This window comes from Echinops telfairi, unplaced genomic scaffold (assembly GCF_000313985.2).
Source record: "Echinops telfairi isolate 266 unplaced genomic scaffold, ASM31398v2 ScPeMD7_17;HRSCAF=63, whole genome shotgun sequence".
In the NCBI taxonomy this organism is placed as follows: Eukaryota; Metazoa; Chordata; class Mammalia; order Afrosoricida; family Tenrecidae; genus Echinops; species Echinops telfairi.
In genome coordinates, this window is record NW_022103914.1 from 3,520,118 (window position 1) to 3,534,185 (window position 14,068).

The window sequence follows — 14,068 nt, forward strand, 5'->3', positions numbered from 1 at the left end:
AAGAAGAAGATGGTTCTGTGCCTTGCGCCCAACAGTACTCAGAAAACGAGGGCACCCCAGCCAGTCACGGCTTTGCGGGAGTCCTTCAGGCCTGGGCGGCGGCGTCCGTCGTGGCCTCTAGTAACCCAGGGAAACTCACCCAGGAAAACAGGGATGGAGTGTTTCCTACAATTCTGATCAAGATGAGGAGCACTTACTCAGGTGAGACTGTGAAAATACAGGCTCCGTGCTTGGGTGGTGGGAGAAAGGCTTAAATAAGGAGGGCCTTGTGTTAGTCCGGGTAGACTAGAGAAACAAATCCAGGGAGACTCTTGTGTGTATAAGAAAGAGCTTTGTATACAAGAGCAATTGAATATTGAGAAAACCTCCCATACCAGTCCAGGTCAAGTCCATAAATCTGATATTAGGCCATTTATCTGATACAAATCTATAGTCTTCTTCAGATTCACGAAACACATGCTATGACACCAAATGTAGGAGGATCACAGGCGAGTGGGTGGGAAGTCTTGTGGATCCAGTGGTGTTGTGAGCATCTCTGCACTGGCAGGAGTCTCCACATGGCTCCTTTAGCTCCAAGACTGACTGCCATCAGCCTCTCTCCATGTGTCTTCTCAACAGGATGTCTGTCTCACAGAGAGTCCGCGAGTGTCTCCCGCCTCCCAGGAGGAAGACAGGAGTTCCCAGAATCCTCAGGAGAAGGCCATGCCCACACAGAGGCTTCATTGGCTATATCCTGATTGACAGCCCAGACTCCACCCCTTCACTCGGAATCCTCAAACTGACACCAGCTATAACGACCACGGGTCTCAAGCTAATGCAATTCAGTGAAGTCGAGCAGGGAGAAGAGGGTTGTCTCCTTGTGAAAGGCAGCACAAAGTCTGCTGATCCCCTCCCATGGTCAGGGGTCACAAGGAGCTCCACTCCAGATTGGGGGCCTTGGTTTCCCCACAATGATCCAAGTGGCTCATTCCCAGTCGACCCGCCGTGGAATTGGTCCTCTTTAGAAAAGGCCTGAGATCGAAAGAATCCTTCTCTTTCTGGGCTTGCTCACCAATGAGCCTTACTTCATCCTCAAGAAAACCAGCTCAGGAGGATGTTCCTCCCATGGAGACAGCATCCGCCAGTTACTGAAGGTCAGCTCTCTGCGTTAGAGAACACACTTGCGAGGCGGTCGATTCCCTTTGTTCCAGAAGCTCCGGCAAGTGCCTAGAGACAGGAAGCCCAGCTTCCAGCTGGTCACACTCACTGTCGCAACTTCCAGAGCCGAGGGAGTACATGGGTGGAGTTCTTCGGTCGGTGTTCTGAGAATCATGAATAACACTTCTCCCGAAGAAAAACGAGGCTCCATCCAATCCCGCCCCCACCCTGCAGGGAGCACCAAACAGCAGAGGTCTATAACGAACTGTGCCTGCGTCCATAATTGCGCTCAAGGTCTTCCACCTCCTCGCTGACCCTCCACTCTGCCAAGCATGATGTCCTTCTCCAAGGACTGGTCTCTCCTGACAACAGGTCCACAATATGAGACGATGTCTCACCATCCTCACTTCTAAGGAACACTCTGGCCGCATTCCTTCTTATGAAACAGGCAAATGTCTAGAGACCAACATGTAAGGGGCAACCCGGGGTGAGAGAAAGGGGGAAGGAAGGCGCGTTGGCGTAGGGGATATGGAGCTTTGTGAATGGGGAATAACTGGGAAGCAACTATGGTGATGGGGGCGCAATGAGAGGTACCCAACATCACTGAGTTGTATGGCAAATGCAACGTTATGCATTTGTATCCTACAAGGAAACAACGATTCTTTAAGTGTGGTGTCCCTGTGGCAAGAACCAGGAGAAAGAGCTCTGTGCTGGACAGTGCCTGTGCCATCTCAGTGTCACCGCGGGGACCACGCACCAGTCCTCAGCTGTGGGTTTTCCGTGGCAGTCTCTTCACCAGCTGCAGGTGTGTCATTGCTTGTGGAGACTGAGAAGTCCTCTAACAAGTCCTGCTTCCAGGGCCACCAGAGCCCCAGCCTCCAAAATGGAATAGGACCCTCCTGGGATCCAATGTCGCGTAAATAATGAGTATTTGATATCAAACCAGGAGAGGGAAATTGCTGTACAGATTCCCGAACCTAGACCTGCAGGATTCGCTTGGAGCAGAGCGTGCCCTTCCTCCAGAAAATGTTTAGATGTTGCACCCTCGTTTTTTGCTACGAGGCCCCGGTGGTGCAACGGTTACGTGCTGGGCTGCTCACGGCAAGGCCAGCGGTTCCAAACCACCTGCCGCTCCCAGGGAGAAAGACGGGGTTTCATTTCCTGTAAACGGTTACAGTCTCGCAAACGCATGGGGTGATTCTATAGGATTGCTGAGTCAGTGCTGGGTTTTTGTTGTTGTTGTGTTTTGTATTTTCAAATTGTGTCCGGATAACCATCCACCAGCTGAGCAAAGATAAGTCGATAGGACACTGAAGGTGTTTCTAGGCTCTCTCATCTAAGGCACAGAGTGAGGGCAGCTTCACCGAGAAGCCTCTTCGCCTAAGAACTTGGGCCACTCAAAAGGTGCCTGGGCGACCTGGGTCAAGGAAGCCATATTCAAGATGGCCCTATAACAAGGTATTTAAGAAATATGTACATTGGCACACAGTGGCGGGAGGTGCCCCTGTGCCCACAGCCCCGGAATAGCCACCCCCAGGCTACTGACCCCGAAGGTGGACATTTATGTTTCGGCAACACAAGCACCGATAAAACAGTGCTGAGAACTACTTCCTAAACACATCTAGACAGCTGGTGCCGTGGCAAGGGTTGCAACTGGCCAGAATCCAAAAGGCCAGAGCCAGCCCGAATACCGGAGGGAACTTTGCCTGACGAGTTTGAGTCAAACGTTGCTAAGCCTGCTGGGAAATGTCAGCCCAGACCCAGGCTGTGTACGGCTTCTGGTTCTGGCCCATTAGAAATGATACCGCCAGTGCCATTCTCGCTTTCCGTCTCATGTTTGGGAGAGAATAGCAGGTGCCCTTTACCTCGAAATGACTTCCTTTTATATTTCCGATCCATTGCCATGAGCAGAATCCAGCTCACAGTGGCCCCATCAGGTTTCCAAAGGTGTAACCTTTCCAGGAAACAGAATACCATGTGTACACACATCCATCTGGAGAAACCAGCTAAGCTCCATCTTAGACAAAATAAAGTAGATGGGAGCTTACTTAGATGTACCTTCGGGCTCTCCAAGTCCCGGGACCATAAACGGTCTGTTTAAAGTCTCATAGCCTTCTATTTCAATTTCTCAATATATGAAATCCAAGAAGTCGGCTGGTCATGAGTAAATTATTCCCCCCGCAGTTGCTTTAAGTAGAGAGACAGCAAAAGCCTGAGGACTTACAATGATTTCCACATTAACCACAATGGAGTAACTCAAATCCCAAGAAATGCACTGTTTGGTTAAGAGAGATGAACAAAGAACAACTAAGTCTGAGCAAGAATCTTTTACTAAACAGACCCCGCCGTTCTCCTCATCTTCAATTACCAAAGGCACTTAGAAAGGTCGGGACTTTATAAGGGTCAACGTCTATGGATAGAACCATTCTCCGAGTGGTTGCTTCAAAAACTAGTGGGAGACACCACAGCGCCGGTCGCACAAACCTCCCACGATCATGTGTCGTAAGAGCAGTGTCAACAAAGCAGACCCCAAACCTTAGACCTCAGTGAGACCCGCTTGCTTCGTTACTAATGTCTATGACTTTGAACTCCATCTGGGGCAGATCTATGCACAAACGGGAGTGCCGTGAGTCGGAACCAACTCACTACCAGCAAACGACACGCCCCAAGTCTACCCTCTGTGGTTCCCCCCAGTCTTGACCAGGATGATGGGCCTTCTGTGGATGAAAGACCATCGAGAACCAAAGGGGTTTCTCCAGCATCTCTACCAGTTCTGGCCCTGACTTCTTCAGTCCCTTCTTCAAGTTCACCTCCCTGCCAGCTTTATGCCTCTGAGGACAGACCACAGCACACATCCCCTTTGAGGTAGAAGCTGCAGAGGAAAGGGTGAGGGAAGCGTGGAAACGCGGAAGCCTGCTGCTTGTGAGTTACTGAGTCAGCATCTTCAAGACCACAGTGATGGTTGGAAACCAAGCTTCTCACGCACGGGAAGCCCAATTGTATAAGAAACCCAAATCTCAAACCCAATCTGCATAATTCTGGCGCAGGAACCCTGAGCGGACCACAGGTGCCAAGGAACCGAGGTGTGAACTCCTCGCCACCATTCACAGCTGCCCCCTGAGCAAGCCTCCCTGCTGGAGACAGCAACGTCCAAGGAGCTGCTGGATGAGGAGGGTTACCAAGCCCAGCTAGGAGCCAGGCTCAGTTTTCAGGCGTGCCTAAATGGCCCAATGTACAACAACGACCTCATTCCCCAAACTCTTCTCCCCAGGAAGACTTGGATGGTTTCACCTTTTAATTCCTTGTTGCTTTTCAGTAGCTGACCTTTGGAAGTGAAGGAATAGAGGGCGCTATTTGGGGGCAGGGACAGGGGTACAATGGAGAGAGCCCAACTGTCCTAATTAATGATCTATTAAAATAATTCCACTCCAAGTTCTTCATGGGATACAATAGATGAAAAAAGTCGCAACATTTTATACAACACACACACACACAAACTGTATTAGTTGACTAAAGAAACAAACTCATAGAACCTCATATGTGGATAAGAAAGAGCTTTAGGTAAAAGAGCAATCGTATACTGAGAAAACATCTCAATAAACTGGATGGCCATTTTGACCTCTGGGAGAAAGACTATCATGAGGCAGAGGTCAAACAAGCATCCACTCTCCATCTTCACAATTTTTTTCTCTACTACCCATTCCCAAGGTACCATGTCTGATACCAGTCCATACATTCCTCATTAGACTCACGTAGCACATGCAATGGTTCTGAATGCAGGAAGATCACAGGCCAGTGGGCAGAAGGTCTTGTGGATCCAGTGGCAGTGGAAGCATCTCAAAGCTGGTGCGTGTCTCCACATGTTTCCTCCGGCTCTCTGAGTGTCTCAGCAGCCGGAAAGGGAAGGTGGAGATCGACTGGGTCTGACCTCCAATGACCTATTTATCTCCGATGCGCCTCCAAATGAGGCCAACAAGCTGTGAGCTGGTTGACAGGCTAGACTCCACCCCTTCACTCAAGTTGACAGGAGATTAGGTAACTCGCCACATTGACTTAAAAGGAAAGACGCTTGGAAGGAAATACAACTTCTGAAGCCTGAACGATGAAATTATGGATGGCCCTTTTCTTTCTGTGGACCCCAGAGCACTCTCGCGTGCAGAACCACTCTCTAGCTCTCGGGGCAGGTCATTCTTTCCACCGAGCACACGGTGAGGGGGGAAAAGACTTCTTATCTGCTTTACCAGCTGGTCCAAATTAATCCTGGTCACCAAGAAGGAGGCAGGCAGTACTGTCAGATTGACCACATTGCTAGTAATTTCCCTGTATTTTAAAATTCTTAGTGAACGCATGTGGCTTTTCCAGTGGGGGCACTCCGTCTCTGTCACCCCAGGCAAGTTAGTGACTTGAAGCATCATTCATCTGGAGCCTCAAGGATTTGGCTTTGCCTCTGCCCCATGACATGTGAGACTCTCCCAAGACCGCAGGATTGCATGGCAATGGGGGAGCGAGGGGGCTTTTGGACGGAGCGCCTGGCAGAATTCTGACATGTGAGAGGCGCTTGGAAGCACTGCGGGTTCTGAGAGTGGAACAGAAAAGCAGTGTGTTCACTCAGCTACAGAGGAGTCTTGCTTCCCAGACGGCACCCAGCAGAGGGCCACTCACATCTCTCCCAGGCTCTGCCCTAGCCTGGAGAAACAGCATCCTCCAGGGAGGGGACCTAGCACACACGCTAGGCACTGGGGCAGGGTCCTCGTGACATCATCTCTTTCAGGCCTCAGGGACCCCAAAACATGTGCTGTGGGCCCCTTGCTAGAGACGGGACATTGGAGGCACAAGACAACCGAGGTCATATGCTGGTGAACTGTGGGGTCGGATCTGCATGTGGTGGTCTGACCTGGAGGCCTTCGGTCCTAGGCAGCCCGGAAACGCAGGCTTTTGGGATGAAAATGTATCAGAGGATTATTTTGGGATACTGAGAGGAGTTAGAAGGTCTACTCTGTGATAGTATCTTCTTATCTCTCTCAAAGCAAAGTACTGCTGAAAGCTGATTACAAGAAAGGCTGATGTCTAGAAGGTGTGTGGGGGGTGCTGGCATTTTTTCAGTAGAGCACAGTGATGTCCAGGGGCAAGGTCAGCTCCTCCCTCCCTCGGGGCACCAGTTGCAGGCCCCCCACCCCCACCCCCAGCTGCCTGGAAGCTGTGGCCCTGGCTGGTAAAGGCATCAGTATCCAGCCAGTCGTCCTTCAGTGCCAGGCAACGTGCTAAGTGCTTTCCAAACACCCTCTTAATCTTCGCAGCAACCATCCATCCAAGTCACAGAGGCAACCTGCGCTGTTCCTGGGCCTAGATCAGGCCTGCCTGCTCCTACACTGTGGTATTACATCATCGTGTCAATTTGGGACTCGAGAGGATTAAGAGTGAAGGGGTGGAGTCTGTCAATCAGGTGAGAGCCAATGAGGCCTGTGTGGGCATAGCCTTCCCCTGAGGGTTCTGGGAATTCCTGAATTTCCTCCTTGGAGGCAGGAGAGACACCCTTTCGCTGCTCACTCCCTGAGAGACATGCTACGGACAAGACACATGGCACTAGCTGATAGAGCCCATGCCCTGGGAACTGCAGGAGCCACATGGAGACGCCGGCCAGCACTGAGATGCTTCTACCATCACTGGATCCATAAGACTTCCCACCCACTGGCCTGTGATCTTTCTGCATTCGGCATCATTGCATGTGTTTCACGAGTCTGAAGAGGACTTTATAGATTGGTATTGGACATATGGGTTAATATTGGGTTTATGGGCTTGATCTCGGCTGGGATGTTTTCTCAATATTCAATTGCTCTTATATATAAACCTCTCTTTTATGCACATGACTGTCTATGGATTTGTTTCTCTAGTCTACCCTGACTAACACATCACCCACTAAGCCTTCTAGGCCACGCAGAGAGCACCAGTCGATCCCCACCCTCGTGATCGTCCCCGGTCCTCATCAGAGAAGAAGTCAGTCCCTGTGATGCCTTTGGCACATTCAGCCCTAGCCCTCACATCTGCTCACTCCTCTGTGACATCTGCTTTCCCAGAGCAACCACGGTGACATGCTGGTCCCCACACACCCATGGGCGTCCTCAGACTCGCCTCATCGTGTGGTTCCCCAGAAAGTCCCGCGTGCAGACCCCTGAGTGTGTCCCCTCAGCCCAGATGGGGACTCCTGCCACGGGGACACATCAGTGACGCTGCCCCGTCCGTCTCACATTCTCGGCGCCCACACGTCCCCTCTGAAGACGGTTCTCGAGGAGGGGACTGCAGCCACGAGAAACACACACCCGAAGGAGGAACGGCAGGAGAGCCTACCACCGCTCTCAAGAGTCCCGCCTCCACTGCCTGCAGAAGTCACAAGACCCGATTTGAAGGGGTGTCCCTCGAACACGGCTCCGGAAAGGGAAATGCCAGCCCGTGTTTCACTGGAATCCACGTCAAGTCCTATTCTTACGTGAAAAGCCGTCCAACAGGCCACCCAGAAACCTGGCTTAGTCACAGCTCCTTCAGAAGATTAAACGCCTCAAAAGTGTTTCAAGGAGAAGAACCGTGCAAGCCTTCTACCGGCACCTTCTTGGAAGTGGAGTGCCAGGGAGCCCAGCTATGCTGTGGGCTGGGCCTGCTTTCCCTGCCTCAGGGCCGCGGGCCGCGGGGCTGGAGGGGCTGCGGGGCTCTCGGAGAGGGACGAGCTCCCAGATGGGAGCAGGGAACAGCAAAGCCGATTTCTGGTGCACAACCAGTTCTCATGCGGAAGGGACATTACTGGGAAGCAAGTCTCAAGTGTCTAACAGGAAAGACTTTTACATGTGCCAGTGGTAGGCGGGCGAACACTGTCCTAACGATAGCCCTGTCTTCATCCCGTGGATACGTTAGCTCGTGTGGAAAAGAGGGATTCTTCAGTTATCTATCGGCAGCAGCGACTAAGCAGTGGTTCTCCACCTCCCAAAGGCCACGACCCCTTCATACAGTTCCTCATGTTGTGGGGACCCAACCATAACATTATTTGTGTTGCTACTTCAGAACTGTCATTTTGCTACTGTTATGAATCGGGTGACCCCTGTGAAAGGATTGTTGGGGGTCGAGACCCACAGGTTGAGAACGTTGGAGAGGGGCGGTTGTCCTGGATCATCTGGGTGGGCCCGACACAATCGCAAAGGTCCTTATAAGACAAACAGGAGGGTCAGAGAGATGCAACAACGACGCAGAGGGCACTCAGAGGGAGGCTGCAGGCCTCAGTGCACCTGTCTGAAGAGGGAGGAGGAGGCTATGAGCCAAGGACTTCAGACAGCTGCTAGAAGCTGCCAGAGACAGAGGGAGCTTCCAGAAGGAATGCAGCCCGCCGGCACCTTGACTTTTAGCCAACTAGGCCCCGATTTGAACTCCTGCCCTCTAGAGCTGTGATGGAATAAACCTGTGTGTGTTAAGCCACTGAACTGGCCACGATCGGTCACAGGAGCAGTAGGCAATGAATGCAATGCCTAACCTGAAGCAGCCTCTACTGGGCCAGCTGAGCTTCCCGTCCCAGGAAGTCATCAAGAAGGGAACCTTTCAGGTGCGCCACGCAGGCCATTCCTGCCTCAGATGGGGAGGAAGCTTGGACAGCAACCCCCCAGTTCTGAGAGTCTGCCTTCCATGGCGGTGCCTGGTCTTGCTTTGTATCTGACATGCTGGTCGCCCGCTGCCCGCCCCAATGCCCGCGGTGGGGGAGGCGTGCCCACTGCTTCTCCCAGGACATCTGTGGGAGTGGTGTGTCCACCACCACCCTGAGCGGGCGACTCTCCCAGGCACGAGAGCCAAGGAAGTGGGAGGAGGAGCAAAAGGCAGGCTGTGGGGTATGCCCCATTGGCACCTGGGCCCATGACTGGCTCCGAGCACACCTGCTTGCCGGGGCGCCTACCTGAGCAGAGGACGCCCTTGTTCCTGGCACAGGAGAAGTTGTCACACTCGCAGAAAGGCCCGTAGATCTTGCCGAACTCGCTCTCGAAGCAGGAGCACTGGTTACAGCTGCATTCGCCACGCCCACTGCACAGGGGCTTCCCCTCGGCCTCCCGGCACAGGTTCTGGTACACGCTCTGGTTCTCCCCTTCCTGGCACTCGCAGCGGGTGCCCAGGTGGCTGGGGTTGCACTCACACAGGCCGCAGACGTAAGTCCCATTGCCATTGCATCTGGCGCTGTCTGGCTCCAGCCGGGCGCTGCAGCTGCACGTGCACTGGTAAGCGAGTCCCACCTCCAGGCTGTCCCGGAAGCCCACAGGCCGCAGCGTGAACCTCTGCTCCACGCTTCTCCCTGGGCAGCTCCGGGCCTCCACCGACACATCAAAGGTTGCCTGGGCAGAAGGAAGACAGGGGACATCATGGCCATTGTGTGTCAAGGGGACTCTGACATTGGCCTCCCAGCCACCAGCAGCCCAATTGCCTGAAGGTGCACAAAGGACATTGCAACCAAAGCCAATGGCTGAGCAGGGCTGCTTGACCCAGCCTTCTGCACACCCACACACGGGCTGAGCCCCGGAAGTGACTCAAGTAGGAAGAGACCAGGAATCACGGATTTCTCTGGGCTTAAGGAGACTCACGGGGCTGTGCACCAGGCGCCGGGCTGCCAACTACAAGATCCATGGTTCAAGGTCACCAGTTGCCTCTCAGGAGAAAGCTGAGGCTGTCTGAACCCATCAAGATGTACAGGGCTGTCCAGATTATGCTTGGGAGCTCACTCGATGACACTGGGTGGTTTGTCAATGAAGAGAGTGTTCAGTGCACGGGTGCTGAGTTCTTTCATGTTCCTCATCTGTTGGGCTGCAACCCCAAGGTCAGCAGAGAACGAGGCCTTCTACTCCCATAGAAAGTTATAGTCCCAGAAACCCATGGGGCAGCTCTACCCTGTTCTATAGGGTCTCTGATCCAAACCAACTCACTGCTGTTGAGTCGATTCTGACTCGTGGCAGCCCTACAGGACAGAACTGCCACTGAGCTGTTAAGACTGTAGCTCTACAGGTCTAGAAAGCATCCTCTTTTTCCCTTAGAGCAGATAAGGGTGGTTTCGAACTGCTGCCCTTGTGGTCAGCAGCTCAATGTATTACCAACTATGCCACCTTTTAATCCTCACTGCCCCGAGGAAACGGGCTCATGCAGAAAGGTCAAAGGAATTAGGCAAAGGCTCTCTCAGCTCCTTTCCCCTCTTCCTCCTCATCCTCCCCCCTTCTATCCTCTCCTCAGCCTTGGCCACACTATATAGCTCGCTCCTACCCCACCCCACTTTAAAAGTCTTTTGTTCGTGTGTAGCTGCTACCCGAAAGTTGGTGGTTTGAGGCTGAGAGGCGTGGGAAGGGAGGCCTGGTGATGTACTTTGGAAGCACCTGCCGTTGAGGACCCTACGGAGCAGTGATTTGCTCTGACACGCCGGGGCCACTCTGAGCAGAATCCACGAGGTAGCAGCTAGCCCTGGTTTCCCTGTGCCCAGTGCTGTAGATACAGAGGTCACAGTGGTGCCACCTGAACATATGAGCTCTGGGGGGTGAGTGCCCACCCTGGAGGGCATCAGGACTCGGGCCAACTGCCCAGCCCTCGGTCAGCAGGTTTCCTCCCTGCGGAAGATGGATGAGATGACTCTGGAGGGCCCTTCCAGCTGGTCTGATTCCACAGACACCCCGAGTGTCCCTGCGCCCCACGTGCTCCTCTGCAAGTGGTTCCCACAGCTGAGCCTTTTACCGGCAGCCCCTGGCCCTGTGGGGTTGCAGGGCTTCCCTCAGAAGCCATGTGCCCCATACCTGCACAGACCTTTTCTCTAAACAAAGGAAGCAGGCAAGGGAGTGTTGCCAGCTCCCGAGGCTTGCCCTGGAAATGGGAAGAAAGGTGGACCTGGCTGGGGCGTAGCTGGCGGTGCCGGGAGGATGCTTGTGAGGTCTCACGTGGCTGGGATGAGGGCAGCCAGGAGGACGCCTGGCTCTATGGCCCCAGGATGTGGAGAACTCCTCCACCTGTCCCTCCTCCCCTGGGAAAAGGAACCAGGTGGGACTCGGATGACTGAGCACTCCCCTCAGAGCAGTGCCGTGTCAGCTCTGTGGAAACTCAGACCGGCCGCACGGACACCCTGCTAAAACACCACGGCAAACTACTTCGCTGTGAGTGAGGGCAGACCCACTCGTGCCTGGGGCGGGGAGCACCTGACCCTGGACGGGAGACGGGGACAGAAGCTGAGTCTGCCTCCGGGGCCCACAAGACCACCACAGAAGGCTAGTCCTTTCTCTGATGGTTCAGCAGCTCTGCCAGGTAGTCGGTCAGTGAGATCCCACCAACGAGGATCAAGGGCAGGGTGGGGATGAGCACCTTGCCAGCGGCCCCCTCGGGTGAGCAGGCCTCACACCCAGGATGGGCTAAGGACACAACCGTCCCTGTGTTTTCCTGTTTCTGAGGCCTCGAGAGGCGAGTGATTGGCCTGACGTGACAATCTGTTAACAAACTTCGCTGGACCTGCTCAATGAAAGAACCTTTAGAAACGGATGACACGACAGAAGTGAAACCTGGACCAGCAGCCTAATGCATTTCATTCTCGAATAAGTGTGGGGAGTGCCCTTCTGCGAGCAGGAGCCTCTGTCAGGAAGACCTGCCTGTGTGGAGGCGCTCAGACGAGAGCCGGCATCTGCGCTGGGTCTATGAACACGTGCTGTCAGCCTGGCCAGACCTGGCTTTAAAGCAGGCCTGGGGACATGCTCCCCCGGCCCAGCCTAGTTCAGCGGCAGGAGAGCAGGCCTTGCAGGGCCCAGGAAGGCTATAAAAAACACTCGGGGAACAGAAGACGGCCTGTTCTCCCGCTCGTTCGTCGAGGGAAGGATTCCCCCATGGAATCAGAAAAGAATCCCAGGCAGTTGGAATGCAAGCTCCTTCGCCTTGCTCCCAGATCACCAAGGACGCCAACTGATACTGAAGGCTCCCAGTTTGCGGAGACTCTCCAGTCTCCCACGCCAAGATTCCAGAGGCCCCTCAGACGGCAGCTCACCCCTCTCGTCTCGTTATCCAAGCCTCATTGCAATGCCTCTGGTTTCCCCACAGGGCTGTAGGCCGAGCCACCCTTTCAAAGAGCTGCCCAGCCCCCACCCCAACCCCCACACCCAGAGCTGAGCAGATGCCAAGTCCACTCGGATCTCAACGAGACAAAGCCCTGGGGATGGGCTGAGGGTACAAAGCCTCAGAGGGGTGGCAGGGCCACCGTGGGAAGCCCGTGACAGGGGCTCACTGGGCCCTTTGTTCCAGCCACACGACTGGCCACTCGCATACTGATTTGTCAGAACCACCTAATGAGAAAACCAATTCCCAGTGGCCAGGCCCACTCAGGTGTTTGGATGAGGGGAGAAGGATTCAGGAAAAAGCTGAACTCGCGTGAGAAGAGAATCTCATGGCAAGGTGGGCTCCCCAGGTTTTACTAAGCGACGACTCTCTTTGAGGACATCTTTGTCCCTTACCTCCTGGGACCTGTCCTGCTCCTTGCCGACAGATCTCTGAGCCCAGAGGAACAGGATCAAGTCACAGAAGCACCAACTCCCTGCGAGCAGGTCGGTTTTGACTCACAACTTACACAGGGTTTTGGAGGCCGTAACTATTCACAGGGGCAGACAGCCTCATCTTTCTCCCACTGAGCAGATGGTGGGTATGAACGCCGGACCTTGTGGTAAGCAGTCCAAAATTCATCCCACATCACCACCAGAGCTCCTAAACTACCTACAGCATAAGCACCACTCCGACAGGATACAACCTGCCTGGCTGAAACTTTAACCCACCTGTCCTATTATGGATCTGAATCGTGCCTCCCCCCAAATGTGTTGAAATCCCAACCCTTGGATGTGTGAAATTGAACCTCTTTGGAAGCAGGTAGTTTTCTTACGTTAAGGAGGCCAAATACCAGTGTAGGGTGGGTCCTGGACCTAATCACCTCTGAGTTATAAAATCTGTTGGGAGGATTTCAACTCACAGCAGAGCCGAGCTGCTGGCTCAATGATGAAAGCACAGCAGATGAGGGACACAGATGCATCCATAAGTGCAGATGGCTGGCAACACTAGAAGCTAAAACAGACAGTGAAGGAGCGTCCCCTAGAATCATGCCCAGAACCCTTCTCGCCTCCTGAACTGTAAGATTACGTTTCTGTTCTTCAGAGCCACTCACATGCAGTAATTTTTATTGCAGCCACACTAGGTAACTAGGACATGTCCCAAGGCTGCCTTCCCCATCCCTATGTGCGGGGCCCTGGGACACTTGATGACACCACTACCTCTGTCCACTTTTCTTACAACCCTTTTCTTTAGGGGTGTCCCCAGCCTTTCAGCTAGGCTCTGTACCATCCGTCCAGCCCCCCCATCACTCTGACTTGTGCACCGCCTGCCCAACCTTGGCACCCGAGAATGGAGCCACCTGCCACACAGTGGGTCCCTTCCTAAGCAAGTGTATCCTACTCTGGCTCAGCTTCAGCCCCAGCTCGGATCACTCTGCCCTCAATCCCTACCCCCTCCTCTTACTAATACCGCCCTTCACCCTCGGCTGCTCTCACCACAGCTTTCACCTTGCTGCTTTCTATATGCTACACACCCCAACGGGACCAGCCGGGCCTCCAGCTTACAGCTGGAGAACTAGCACCCGGCCTCTGAGCCTCAGCTCACACCCCACCCGACTCTGCCCTCTGTCCTCTGTGAATCCTCCCATCACCCCCCGGGGCTGACTTATTTGCATGTTTATTCGTTCTTCAGCACAAGGAGCTCCTGACTTATCGCCTTCATCTGAATATCCTGGGTGAGCATTTGGCACGCCACCCGTTACTGAAGGTGACTGGACTTCAGCAGGGCCCGTGGCCAAGCTGTGAAATGAATGACCTTGGAACAAGGGAGAAGCCTGCCAGAAAACTCTTTGAAGGAAGGC

General features: G+C 53.8%; 1 protein-coding gene across 1 annotated transcript in view; it reads right to left on the reverse strand.

The window, feature by feature from the left end:
- Positions 1 to 14,068, reverse strand: part of ITGB5 (integrin subunit beta 5) — a 159,664-nt gene that overhangs the window by 33,590 nt on the left and 112,006 nt on the right. Inside the window, 1 exon segment of the mRNA XM_045287518.1 lies at positions 9,065 to 9,494. Within this exon segment, the coding sequence (XP_045143453.1) occupies positions 9,065 to 9,494 (430 nt within the window).